The sequence below is a fragment of the Lytechinus pictus genome, chromosome 16, assembly GCF_037042905.1.
Source record: "Lytechinus pictus isolate F3 Inbred chromosome 16, Lp3.0, whole genome shotgun sequence".
Lineage (NCBI taxonomy): Eukaryota > Metazoa > Echinodermata > Echinoidea > Temnopleuroida > Toxopneustidae > Lytechinus > Lytechinus pictus.
Window position 1 is genome coordinate 22,814,808 of NC_087260.1, and position 15,061 is coordinate 22,829,868.

Consider the following 15,061-nt stretch of genomic DNA (forward strand, 5'->3'; position numbering starts at 1 on the left):
ATTTGACCCATTGTATCACATTTGAATTCTCATAATCCTGTTTGTCAGTTTTCAAATGCAAACAAGAATTATAAATTAATTTCTAAATGTATGTTTTTATGAATTCTGAGATTGTTAAAGTCAGCTTTCTATTTCTGTCAATGTTTAGAATTGGAGATGAGTTGATGATGCATATCCTGGAGAACCTGTCTATATTTGCAGCAGCACCGCCATCTTGCTACATTCAACTCACAGGTGAGAAAGTTTTCCCAATAATTCAAATTTGCGTTTTTTTTATTTATAATAATAATAATATTACATAAAATTTATAAGGAACTTACTACTGGTGTTTCTAAGCGCACTGTGTTCTGTTTATGGTTTATACTTGGGATTAAAAGAAAGGAAAGAAAAAATGTGGCAGGGGAAAATGACACAGCTAATGCAACTATACTTATAATAAAAAATCAAAACTGGTGTGCATCTCCAATTGACCGACCCACAACTGTGAATCATCTATTAAACGGGGTTTTTTTTAGTAGGGTTTTGAACTGATTCACAGACTTGGCATTATTAATGCAAGATGGTAGCTTATCCAAAGGGAAGGGGAAATTGAAGAAAAAGCGCAGTCACCATACTTTGCAGAGGTTCGAAGTCCAGGAATTAACTGCATTGTAGTTCAAGCTAGACAACTAGAATCAGAAAACTTTTCAGCATTCAGTGCAACCAGCCATGTATCCAAGGTACCTTGTCAGAATTCAGAGCTCTGCATCATTTCCACAAGATTCCCGCAAGCAGCTTTTCATTACCAATCCTCACATACTATCATTGAAAAATCAGGCAAAATCCGCTATGAGTAAACCCTATTAACCCTTTCCACGCGCACTTCGCACCAATGCACACTCGGTGCCGTGCAAACTTCGCATTTCACACTCAACAAACAATGCATTGTTTCCCTCCCTGAAAATAATTCAGTACAGATGGGTTCATGGTCCAGCGCACAAAGAGTTAACTAAGTGCCTTTGGAAAATTCAATCATTTCTATTAACTCTTTGCATGCTGAATTAATTTTGGGGGGATAATAATGATAATTGTTTCCATGTTTTCTTTCATTCAAGATTTCCATATTGCACCATTGATACATATTATTATAATATAGATGTTATCCAAGAACTATTGCCTTTTATTAGCTTATCTAATTTGAAAGTAGGGAGGAAAACTAATTATTACGATTGTTGAATTTAATCTTACAAATATGCAAGATTGCAAAATCAGTGCGCAAAGGGTTACAGTTAACCTCTTATCTCCCAAATTATCTTAGATTAGGGAAATACACACTATACCCATATTACATTAAAACAGATAGATTGGGGTATTTTACTTAGCACACGAAAAGGTCACAAGTTTTATGTAAAATATTGCATAAAGGCAGGTTTAGCCTACAAACTACTTAATGAAACAATTCCATGGGGAACATTTTATGAGGATTTTGTTTTTCAGTGATTTTCACCCACTAATCTGCTCTTAGCCAATCAGAGGCAAGTATTTCCAGTAGCTTATAATGTGAGTCAGGGAAAATCACTTACTTTTTGCTTCTTGAAACAGCCCCCTGGGTTCCGTCTTACAAAGAGTTGCGATTGATTTGATCAATTTCAACTATAATTATGGAAATCCATCGTCATAATTTTACTACCAAAGTTTTGCACAAAGTTCTTTTGTAACAAAGAGGAGCACATCAAATTGTCAAGACAACAATGAATGTACAAGTGTACATCCTATCTGGAGTCTGTTGCAGAAAGAGTTGTTTAAACGCAAGTCAAAAAATCAATCGCAAGTCCCAAATGCGTGTTGTTGTTTGGTTGAAAATCAAGGTGTTAATGATTTTTAGAGTTGCGATCGATTGCAACTCTTTCTGCAATGGGCCCCTGGAAAACATTTTGGACAAACATGCATTTTAGATGTTGGGGTAGCTGACTTTCCATATTTGTGGTTGATCGGATCAATCGCAACTCTTTGTAAGATGGGGCCTAATTGATCCAATCAATCGTAACTCTATGGAAATTTAACAGTGTCTTAAAATTTTTCCACAAGAAATTTGCACAATGTCCTTTGTAAACAAAGAGAAGCACAGTGAATTTTTTAAAGAAAACAATGCATGAATATACATCATAGCTAGAAAATATTTTCAACAAACATGCATAATACATGTTGATATTGCTGGCCATTCATAGTGGCGATTGATCGGATCAATCGCAACTCTTTGTAAGATGAGGTCCTGGTCTATGATTAGATGCCAATTTAAGTTTGTTGATCCACGTTCATCTTGCAGGATTCCCGGTCAGTCTGCTCATCTCATCAACACCATCCAACACAAGTCCAACGAAATCATCCATGAAAGAAGGAAAAAGTTGTCAATTTGAGGATGAAAAGAATGTGCGATGCAAGAGAAAGAGGGGAGAAAGAGAAGGGCACGATGAGGGAAATGCAAAATTCTTAAAAACTGGTTAGTTTGTGTTTTATCATTCTCATAGAAGAATCTGGAAAGATATATGTGCTGCAACATCTCAAAATGAAAAATGAATTGCCACATAGTATTATGTTATTGATAATAGGTATGTATTTAAAGTGCTTGATATTATTTCTAAGCACTATTTGTATACATGTATAACTAAATTACCTAGATCCTGATTTGGATTCAATTGCTGTGCATCTTGCCAAAAAAAAAATATATATGGTTGCGCTTGTTATCATGATCCGTTTTTCACCAATCCGATATCATTCTATTGGAATATATTTCATGATATCACAATATCTGTAATTATGACTGTATTGGCCATTTAATTGGCAAGTTCTTGGCCCGAATTCACAAAGGTGGTTTTTAAAACCATCGGTCAAACCCAAGGGTTATGCAGATTTTCTTTATAAATTTTCTGTGAGTCCACTCTTCAAACAGTGGACTCATGAATAAAATAGCGTATCTAACCATGGTAACAGGCGTAAATTCGGCACACTGTGACAAAAGCGCGCATCAGCATTGGACATTTTTTATACACGCGCCCGATATGTGGTAAATTACGCATAATTTATACAGGAAATCTGCATAAACCATGGATTCAACCGTGGGTTTTCAAAACCACCTTTGTGTTATGCCCATCGTTGCCTATGCCATAATTGCAATACAGTCAGCACCAATGCCTTGATGGACCAAACGTTGCATGGGGGCATTGTGGTCTGGTGGTTATGACTCTCGTCTTTCAATCTAAGGGACGTGGGTTCGATTCCCAGCTATAGCTTGTTTTCCTTCAGCAAGAAATCTACCCACATTGTGCTGCACTCAACCCAGGCGAAGTGAACGGATACCAGGTAGGAAGAAATTTGTTGAATGCTTGAGTGCCTAAATGGGCAGCACAGCTAAAGCCGGGGTAATAATAGCAGCGATTTGTATCCTCAGGCAAGTTGCGCTCTATAGATCCAGTTATTATTATCTCATGGGCAATATTTCTATCTGCTATGGCCAGGGGTAAAATTGTTGTAGCTCGTTGGTTAAGTCTCTGGACTTTGAACCACAAGGTATGGTGTCCAAATCCCACAGCAGCACCTGTGTCCTTTGGCAAGGCATTTATCTACATTTTCCACTCTCCACCCAGGTTTAGGAAATTGTTACAGTCTGAAGGAATTTTTTTATCAGGGTAGCCAAGCTAATAGAATACAGCACTTTAAAACATATTGTTAAGTGCTAAATGAATGATGCATACATGTATTATTGTCATGAAGAAGTTTTTGCAACCACCACACAGACGCTTTCTGGAACATAGAGAATCTATTGTCAAAAGCATCTCATGACAATGCAGTCTTTGTCCAAAATCAGTGAATCAAAACAGCAGGGTAATAATAATAGCAGGGCCTGCTGGGAGAACAGTTTTCGGAACTGAAGTGGCTACCCTGGGTAAATATGCCATTATTATTATTACTAGTGTTGTCAAACGACATATTTGCAAATTTTCGTTAGCTCAGAATTTTACGACGATCTGCTGTCCCGGTTAACCAATTTTCAACAAAGACCTCTCAGCTGTTCATTGTGATTTGATGGGCATTTTCAATAGATTTATGTTGTAGAATCCCTCCTGTTGCAATTGCAAAAAACTAGCTATTAATGCAATATATGGACATTGCAGTAATTTGGTAAGATAGAGGGCAGAATTGCCATTGGATTGGTCCATACTAGTTTTATGCTAATTACTGTTATTTTTTGTTGTTGCTATTTCAGAGCAGGGAGCACATAGAATTCATCCCAGAGAAGATAGAAGCTATTGTATTCTGAATGCTTGCTACTCAAAGAGACTGGGTCACAGCTGGTCTAGGCATGGTGAGTTGACATATATATTTTCTTCTCTTATCAACCTCTCTCCCAAAATAGATGGGTTTTTTTTTATCAAGAACAAATGTCGCGAATGAATATGGATGAAGTCATAATCTGCTAGGTTATTACATTCCTATAGAAGGAACACTTTTTTTATAAGGAACAAGTGTTGCGAATGAATATTCATTGATGAAGTCATAATTCGCTCGGTCGTCACTTTCCTGTAGTAGTTTTATCCAGTTTTAGAGTCTGTTTCTAAAACTTATGTTATAATTTTTTTACAAGTTTTTGAAGTTCATATGAATTAAATGGGTACATGATTTTGTCTTAGCACTGCATTTTATTTCAATTTCATATTGTTTTCAATTAAAAGATTAATAAAATATACACATAATGATTGCATCAAATCAAATCAAGATCACATAAAATAGCTAAAAAAAAGTGATTGAAACAGACACATCTGTTTGAAAATTTTTAACTTGGAAAAATAACAGGAAATCTCTCATCTCGTGAGTCAGTGAGAACATAGATATTTTCTGTATTACATGATAGCAAGCACAGTGTGTACAATTTTATCACTTTAAAGTCTACATATATAATGTATTAGTCAAGAAACGTAAGCCGAGGGGTCTGTTTCATATGACAATTATGATAACAGGGCTCAGCAGCCAATCACAGTTGATATTTTCATAGAAGTTACAATAGTGGCAAAAGTTTAATAGTTGTATAGACTTTATCTGAAACAGGTCCAAGGAGTATGTGAGGTAAATAAAGAATTATCTCTCAAAGTGACTAATCAGATTACAAAAATTCATGAAAGCAATGGTCTGCTATGGGATAAACATTAATACATCAATAATGCTGAATGCATTAAGTCATAACAAGCAAGATGATTAATTACAACACTTTTCCATTACTGCCCAGATTTCATGTCTATGTACCCTGCGTCTAATAGCGGTGCACAGAGGCTGACTCAACACATTTTCAGCTCGTCTTGTGAAAGTGCTTCGACTTCTGGCAAATCTGACGCTGTGACGAGACATCTAGTGAAGGGGAGAGATGAAGATGGCATCCAAGGAGACAATAAATTCAAGAAGAGGAAGAAGGTGAGAAGTCCTAATCAGAAATTAAATCTGTATCTCTTTTTCAAATTAATATGCTGGTCTTGTATAACACATATCAAGTTATCATTTGATGTTATTATTATTATTATTTGTTTGGCGTCACCTGTGCCTGGGAGGCAAAAAAGCAAACTGATTCAATGTGACTCGTAGGTCTCTCTTCCCGATTTAACTGATTGGGGGAGTGCAGGTAGACCACTACACCAGGGTTTCCCCCTACTCTTATACAAATAGTGCAGTGGGTTCTTAAAGGTCAAGTCCACCCCAGCAAAATGTTGATTTGAATAAATAGAGACAAATCAAACTAGTATAACACTGAAAATTTCATCAAAATCGGATATAAAATAAGAAAGTTATGTCATTTTAAAGTTTCGCTTATTTTTCACAAAACAGTGATATGCACAACCCAGTGACATGCAAATGAGTCAGTCGATGTCCATCACTCACTATTTATTTTGTTTTTTTATTGTTTGAATTATACAATATTTCATTTTTTACAGATATGACCATAGGGACCAACTTGACTGAATCATATAGTATTAAGCAATGCTAATATCACATGTTCAGGGAGGAATTAATCACTGTTTCACTTGACAATGAGGAGAAAATTAAAATATTTCATATAATAAAATACAAAAGAAATAGTGAGTGGATGACATCATCAGTCTCCTCATTTGCATACTGACCAGGATGTGCATATAACTGTTTTGTGAAATTAAGCAAAACTTTAAAATGTCATAACTTTCTTATTTTACATCCGATTTTGATGAATTTGTCAGTTGTTATGCTTGTTGGATTTGTCTCTTTTTAATCAAATCAATTTTTTGTTGGGGTGGACTTGTCCTTTAACGTGCAAAGGTGATGACTCTCCTCTACACGGGGCCTCCATTTAACATCCTATCCAAAAAACTGAGTGTTTTCCACTGTAATATAGCCTGCATCTATGGAACAGGGGAGAGACATTTACAAACAACGGACTGGCTTCAGTCATCTGCCTGGGGTGGACACAAACCCACGATCTGATTCAACAGGCAGACGCTTTACCAACTGAGCCAACTTCGCTCTCAACCAAAGTACAACCAAAGTAATGTGTCTATGGGCTTCCAATGGACTCTGGATATACAGTGCTTACAAGTTTTTCAAGGAATTCATTCCTACCTGGTACCCATTTACCTCACCTGGGTCGAGTGTTGCAAATGTAGACTAATCTCTTGCCCGAAGACATGAGTGCTGCAGCAGAGATTTGAACCCAGACCCTTGTGGTACAAAATACAGAGACTCATCCACTGGACCACAATACTGCTAGACTTGAGTATTTCACAACATTTTGATACATTGTGGAACAAGAATGTTGAGAATCACACTCCTGAGGAATTCATGAGATTCCAAAGCTAAGGCAGCTGCCATCTGGCATTCCATGAAAAAAGACTTGCTCATTAATTTAGTGGCAAAATTACAAGGTTTATTCTATTTTGCAAACATATGCATGAACGTGATGAGCTTTGCTTTGAAAATGTGCTATAAAATTTTCTTGTAATTTTAGAAAATGAGAAATATTAAAAACAAATCTAAATATCTGTGGATCTCCCAAATGGTTCTGAAACCTGTATACTACAATAATGGCCAATTGCAAATGAATTATATGATCATCCAAAAATCGTCCCTGCTATGAAAATGGTCTCATTATATCATAGATCAATCCTACATGGTAATTTTAGATTCAAGCTTGTACTTCTGATTTTCAAAGATGTCCCTTTGACAGTCATTGTTTGTGTCTTCCTTTTCTTGCCATCCTGACACTGCTGTATCTTGAAATATAACTTGTGTGAAAAAGTTAAAATTCATCTTCACTTTTCAAATATGTGATCCTTCTCAACAGCTGCAGCGGACCTGTCGCCGCCTGATCAAGGTCCAAACTTTACTCAAGACTCTACTTGCCCAGCACAGGTTAGAAGACTTAAGTCTGTCTAATTGTTTTTACAAACATAACAGAGCCTTCAACTATAGGTACTGCTTAGCGAGATATATTTTGTCTTGCCTGACTTGACGAAGCGAGATAACAAGTAGGCACTGCTTTTTTAAACGTGCGGCAATGTCAATATAAAACTAATCCCAAGAAAACTCGATCATAATGGTCATCAAGTGTCAATGATCATTAGAAATGAATTTCATATTGAAAATCAAGGGAAACATGGGTTATGCATATTTTAGGTTCATATATTTAGACCATATTGACACCACAAACTGAACCAAAAGCATGTTTTCACTGAGCATAACGATATATGCAAGTAATAATTTAAGTGCAAGTTTTTGTCTATCAACTCTTTGTGAAACACATTTGGTTTGCCAGAAGAAACAAGTGCGTATATGAAAATGAGTATCATGTTGAATGTTGCTAACAATAATGATATTATTAATAGTAATAATGTTTGTGACAATGATGATGAAAATATTAGTAGTAATAACAACAATATTAATGATAATATAATAATTTATCATAATGATAAAGATAATAACAATTCTATAAAAATGGTGATAATAAAAAATCAAAACAATATCAATGACGATGATGCATAATAACAATAAACACACAACAAAAGTAATAACTTTTCTGTAAAAAATCAGTAATTCGCTTGTTCATATTTTTACTTGTTACATGATTTATGTATTTTGACTGCAGAATATTACAAATTTATTATAAGATTAATGGCAATCATGATCTTTGCTATGATATATTATTCTGTTCTCTATTTTATCTTGTATTATGTTCTATACTGTATGTCCTGCCTCAGCAGTAATGCGCTAGGACCCAGACTACTTTTACTTTCTCTGTTATGTTTGTAAAATACTATGTAAATTTTTATTTTATATGTCCTCTAATCCTTTATGAATATTTGAATAAAGTGATACAAAATCAAATAATTTCTTTCTTTTTCCCCCTATGTTTTTCAGGAAACTTAATCTTAAAAGCATCCTCAAGCACCAGTGTCCAATAAATATACCTCAAGAGTCAAACACCAAGAAGGTATCGGCAACGCCGCCACCATCCATTGAGAGTGTATCAAGCGAGAAGAGCCTGATAGAACTCAGGAATGAGAGCCAGCAGGAGGGCTATTCACCCAAGGTGTTTCAGCGGAAGAAGCCACACCGTCGTGTTCTAGGCAGCACACAGTTGAGTGGTGTTGGTTTCTTGATCAATTCTTGTTCCGTTCTACTGACTCACTCCCACCATGGTACATACTCACAACGCAAAATCAAGAAGACGGCAGAGAGGCCGTTACCTAGCGATGCAACTGCTCCAAATGCCACTGACGAGAGTACAATCTCGGATAGCATGCAAAGCAGAGTAAAGAAGATTAGGCGATGCAAGGTGAAGACTGGGAAGGGTACGAGGTTGCCTGATGATGCAGCAACCCTGATCAAGATGCAGTCAGATCCATGGCAGGTGTGTCTCTTCTTGCGTCAGGTTCTTCTGAAGGCTGTCCCAGATGAGCTTTGGGGAAGCGTGCACAACAGGAATGTCTTCTTCAAAGGTATCCACAACTGATCTTCGGCTTTTCATTTTTTCAGGGATGCCAAATTTCTGACAAAAGTAGATATTCCTGCTGTTTCAGCATATTTTGTTAAATACAAAATGGTCCATTCTACCAAAAGAGTAAAATTGGAAAATCACATCTCAAACATTGAAAATTCGTTGGGAGTCCTTGTTATGAACACATAAGTATTTCTCCCAAATAATTTGATACTTTTTGTGGTATATGTTTTACTTGAAAAATAATAACATTTTCTTTCATGTGATTTTCGATTTGATTTGTGCCATAGTAAGGCATGACTGCTCTTAATGAATCCAGATATCCATGAAGTCATGATCCTTAGTCAACTTCTATACATAAAACCCTTCCAATTAGATTAATTAAGATTTTTTACTAAACAATTTACAGTGAGATCACTTTGTGGTATCCCAGAATCAAAATTCATGGCCATGTGAAATGTGCCAACAACCTCCTTCAATGTGTATTAAGGTGAACCAGCATATTCACAGGCAGGGGAAGTTTCTGTTTTTCAAATTGGATGGTGTAAAGGAAATAATGAATAAATGAATGATAATGCAATCTAAAGACCCATATTCTGAAGATTGGTTTAAATTAGGCGATGGTGTAAGTCGGTGCTAAAATTATGAGAAGTCAAAATATCAAGATTTTGTTTACATTGTATCCTTCTATATCATTATTGGATTTGTGCTTTATGCCTTCATACGACAGAATACAGGCCATGGAGTACAAATTTTGACACGACATTTGCTCCTGCGACAATTGTTCTGGGCTAAATTTTGTCTAAGATGTAGGGTTAGGGTTGCAATAGGGTTTTATGTTAGGTTCAGGGTAAGGTTTAGGTTAGGGTATAATGTTAAATCCAGCGTTCAAGTTAGTCATTCCATTAGTGTGTGGAATTTAGAGCGGAGCAATTGTCGCCAGAGCAAATGTCATGGAACTGTGCAAATATCCATTATGCAGAGTGTGCAAGGCCTTGCACATTGTTGTCATTATTACCCTGTCTTTGCAGGTACTATCAAACTGATTTCTTTTTTTGAGGATTTTATATTTTTATTTTCTGCAAAACATGTCTCATTGGAGTCAATATTTCTGGAAATTACTGTAAGCATTTGTAATTATCAATTTCTTGATATTTTTTCCATTTAGGTGTGAAGAAGTTTGTGGAACTTGGCCGTTTTGAGAGACTATCATTAAGGGAGCTTACTGAACAAATGAGGGTAGGTAAGAGTAATCAAAATCATTTCTTTTTAACTTGCAACAGTTTAATCTTCTCTTTTTGGAAACTACTTATCACAGCTTAATGCTCATCCTTAACTTGGGATAAGCTTCAATATTGCAATGTATGGGTATTTTCCAGTGCTCTCTATTAATTTCCAGAGCTCGGTCTATTGAGCATTTTGGGGGCGAAATCACCTCGAGCCCCCTTTTATTTTTTCCCTGCTTTTTAGAATGATGTTCACTTCATTCTTTGACTTTTATCTTTCACTTATTCTTTGTTTTAATTGGTATCAAAAACACCATATATTTCCACTGTTCAGATACAATTGGAATGTGTTTATTCATTTTACAGAAAGTTGTATGACACATTTAGTTAGGTCCCCAATTTCATATCTTCCGTTCTATCAGCAAAATCTAATTGGACCTGCACCAATTTTTGACAGTAATAAGCTGCAATTTCATTTTTTTATATAGTTTGTATCATGATTCTCAGGGGGGGGATGGATGAGTTAGGCAAGGCTTCTACCTTTAAATTTCACATTTAAGAGTATTAATAGAGTACCGCAGTGTGACGTCACGATGTCATGACAACAAACAGCTGGTTTTAAACTGTGTCGTAGCTGCATGATCGTCTCTACACATTTGTATTTGCAAAAATGGTGATGTGTTTTGTCCCTGGTTGTTACCATCATTCTGAGAGTCATAACAGGGCCGTGTCATAAAGCTGTTGGTAAGTTAAGAGCGACTTTAAGAACGACTAATGATCCTTTCTTGTGGTAAATGGTACAATAAATTGGTGATGGTTTAGCACGTAAGAAAGGATCACCAGTTCTTAAAATCGCTCTTAACTTACGAACAGCTTTATGAAACGGCCCGGGTTCATTTGTTTAGAACCAGGACGCTACGACACCATGGCAACTAACGTCATCACTTCGGTACACTATACTCAGTTTTGTGTTTTTGTGTGAGATAGTAAATCAGAAATCACAACATCAGTATTACACCCTCCCTCTTATATGACAGGCTGAAGACTGTGAATGGGCCCAGCTTGAAAAGTTCAAAGGTCATGACCCACCCTTCACATCTTTAGTGAAACAGCGCCAGCTTGTGACGGACTACTTTCATTGGTTGATGGTTGGTTACACTATTCCACTTATCATGGTAATCTTTATTTGTAAACATTTTTTGTGATAGTGATGTGGTGTATTGATCAGTTTCACCTCAGAGTAATACCAGTCATTTATGCCTCTTTGAGGATACTATACTTTGCTTACATTCTTATGTCAGAAAGGTTTAAAGTTCAGACCAGAATAAACAATACAACTGATAATTTGGAATCATTGCCTTAATAACTTTTATGTGAAGTGACCTCTCACAATATGTTGGCAGCAGTGAGATTCGAATCAACGCCATCGAAACGTACTTTGAAATTCTGCATATTTTTTTTAAATCAGTACATTTTTAACAGAGTCTGATAATTAAATTCCTTGTCAAATATAAGCAGCAAAAAGAAATTGATCTGAAGTGGATTGAATTTAGTGCCAAATGATCTGCCTTGGATATAAAGCTATGTGTGCAAGATCATCTTGCATTTCACTCATGAGTTCTGATGAATTTCAATTGATTTATGAAAGCTGCACCAGACACCTGGCATGTGAATGTGGACATTTAGGTATTTGTATCATGGGCGCAGAAATACTTTATACGTTATTTGACACTCTATTCAATCTATTTCGGATCGATTTCTGCATTCATTTAATTTTGAGGTCAACATCAGAGAATTCATCTCATCAGGGGAGTGTTTCACAAAGAAAATTGTCAAGTGATTTTCACAGAAAAAATCGCTCTGAGCCAATCAGAGGCAAGGACTTCAGTAGCTTATAACAAATAGTGGAAGAAAAAAAGTTGACTACATGTATTTGCTTCATGTAGCACTACCAAGGTGTAATAGGGGCTCAGATATTGTATTTTTCTCTTTTCCATTCGATTTCTCCTTTGCTTAATGACAGATATTAAACAAACAATGTCATTCATTGATGTTGATGATCAAAATCTATTTTCCTTATATATCTACTTCTGTCTTAGATGTGCTTCTATGTGACTGAGACCGCGAGTTCAAGGAATCAGCTTATTTTCTACCGGACACCAGTCTGGATCCCCCTAGAGAAAACAGGCATTCAGGGTAAGTTAACAGAAAAAAATTCCATTGATACTGTAGGGTCTTGTGAAAAGTGGTCTTTTGTGGACTGTCTGTAAGCTTGATTTAATACAGGACACTGTTTCATGAAAGTATTCAGCACTCAGTAAATTCTCAATTCTGACGATGTCAATGAAATACTTGGTTTTGAAGAAAAATACCAGTTGTGGTAACAATCTCAAAATGAGTTTGAACAGAATCCAATAAATGTTTGTACGTATGAATAAAAAAATATGTCCCAAGTGGCTCTGGAAGAAAATGTGTAATAGCTGAGAAATTAGCAAAATAAGCATGGAATTCCATAATATGTCAGGTATTTTTCCAAACAATATTTATACACTGTCCCTTATATGCCTTTTGGTGCAAGTTATCATCAGAATTATCTTTTTTTCAGCTAATATTTCATGCTTTCACAAAGATGAGTTGATTTCAATGTACCAGATCTAGGTCAATGACAATATACTAGTACATGTAATTTACCTTGATTTTACAAACTTTCTCATGAAATGATTGTTTGCTGCAATTACTTTCTTTTACCTTTTATTTCCTGGGATGCGCTGTCTGGGGAGCATTTCATCAACATTTTTGTCGGACAAGTTGTCAGATCTGACAACTTTCCTTGATTATGATTGACTGAGGGGCACTGTTACCATAGTAACTGTTGGATAAAAAAGTACATGTTGGATAAAACGTCTGACAAGTCCTTTCATGAAAAGCTCCCCAGTTCTCTGATATTACAGTCAGAGAGTGGTAATTTGCCAGTGCTGGTAAGCCTCATGAAATCATGTACAGGTTTTCTTACTAAAGATTTTTTTTTTAGTATGTCTTAATCATGGTTAAATCTGTTCTTTAGTAACAAAATATTTAAATAATTGTTTGTCTTTGTGATTCTCTTATTTTCAGAGTTTCATGGGTTTTTTGTGTGTGGGTACGGTTGTATTAATTTCATAGATTTACCTAGTTTGAGTGTCAAATACACTGATGAATATGTTAATTATTGGCTGTTTATACACATGTGTGCTTGACAATCTTTATATTTAAACAGTGGTTTAACTTAAAACTGATAATTAGAATGTATGCCTTCTTGACTCCCTTTAAGGCAAAGTTGCAATCAAAACTCAAAACTAATTTTCATCCAAAAGTTCTGTGCATTCGGTACTTGCACTTTACTTTTTTCTATCATTTTCGTTTTAAGCATATCTTTCTGCCGACGCCCCTGGTCAAATTATAGTGCTTTTACTAGATTTTTATATCTGTTTCTTTGCAGATTATGTGGCAAATGGAGTCATGAAGCCGATAGAAGAGGTATTATTCAAATCACATTGGCCCGAATTCACAAAGGTGGTTTTGAAAACCCACGGTTGAGTCCATGGTTTATGCAGATTTCCTGTATAAATTACGCTTATTTTACCGCGTATATTAAAAATGTCCAATGTTGATGCGCGCTTTTGTCACAGTGCGTCAAATTGACGCCTGTTGCCGTGGTTATCCACGCTATTTTATTCATGAGTCCACTGTTATTTCATGAGTCCACTCTTCAAACAGTGGACTCATGAATAAAGTATGGTATCTAACCATGGTAACAGGTGTCAATATGGAGCTCTGTAACAAAAGCGCGCATCAGCATTGGAATTTTTTATACACGCGCCCAATACGCGCTAAATTAAGCGTAATTTATACAGGAAATCTGCATAAACCATGGATTCAACCCTGGGTTTTCAAAACCACCTTTGTGAATTCGGGCCATTGTATTTTTCAAAGATTTGTACATGTTTCATTAGATAATAATCACGCCCTTATTTTTTGGCATGTTGCATTCAGTTTCATTAGTAATTGTAAACGATCAAGATCTAGAAATTAAGATTAATAAAACAATTTTTCTTCCATTTCTTGAAAGAAAAAAAACAGAATTTTCAAATACCCCAAAATAATATCCTCTTCATGATTCAGTCTTGGTTTTTACTTTTGTTATCAGTGAGAAGGTAAGAATTTGTGAAAGGGTGTAGTTATACGCTTGTGTATCCTTCATCTCTTCAAGAGGGGTAGTTTCATTCTTTCTGGCTCCACTTCAGTAATTTTGCTTAATGAAGATAACAATAATGATAACACCTGTGTGGAGATTGGCAAAGTAAAGACTGATTTACCTTGTCAGTGAACACTAGTGCTGCAGTGGGAATCAACACAGGACCCTGTTTCTGTTTGTATGTTTTTGTTTATGGTAACTCCTGTAGGAACTCAGCAGGACAGCAGTCTGCTGGAAAAACGTCAAGCTGGTATATAACCAATTACCTAGGAAACATTTTACGTCTAGATGACAGCGGGCCTTTTAATCAAAGTGGAGGCAATGGCAGAGTGGGGATTTGAACTCAAAACCTTGCGATTTTGAGTCCAATGCTCTAACCACTGGACCAAACAACCCGTGATTACAAAGCAAGAAGCATATAAACTTTTCACCGCAATATTTCTACCCTTTCTTCTTTTAATACACTTATACAATGAGGAGAAAATTAGAATATTTCATGTAGTAAAATACAAAAGAACAAGTGAGTAGATGATGTCATCAGTTACCTCATTTGCATATCAACCATGATGTGCATATAACAGTTTTGTGAAATTAAGCCCAACTTTAAAATGT

General features: G+C 35.9%; 1 protein-coding gene across 4 annotated transcripts in view; it reads left to right on the plus strand.

Annotated features, from left to right (window-relative positions):
• Positions 1 to 15,061, plus strand: part of LOC129279567 (telomerase reverse transcriptase-like) — a 45,625-nt gene that overhangs the window by 12,330 nt on the left and 18,234 nt on the right. For all 4 annotated transcript variants that reach the window (XM_064111540.1, XM_064111541.1, XM_064111543.1 and 1 more), the window contains exons 6-15: positions 149 to 234; positions 2,306 to 2,479; positions 4,244 to 4,342; positions 5,261 to 5,442; positions 7,337 to 7,404; positions 8,410 to 8,990; positions 10,158 to 10,228; positions 11,253 to 11,390; positions 12,315 to 12,411; positions 13,694 to 13,731. In XM_064111540.1, the coding sequence (XP_063967610.1) occupies positions 149 to 234; positions 2,306 to 2,479; positions 4,244 to 4,342; positions 5,261 to 5,442; positions 7,337 to 7,404; positions 8,410 to 8,990; positions 10,158 to 10,228; positions 11,253 to 11,390; positions 12,315 to 12,411; positions 13,694 to 13,731 (1,534 nt within the window). The remainder of the gene's footprint in view (positions 1 to 148; positions 235 to 2,305; positions 2,480 to 4,243; positions 4,343 to 5,260; positions 5,443 to 7,336; positions 7,405 to 8,409; positions 8,991 to 10,157; positions 10,229 to 11,252; positions 11,391 to 12,314; positions 12,412 to 13,693; positions 13,732 to 15,061) is intronic.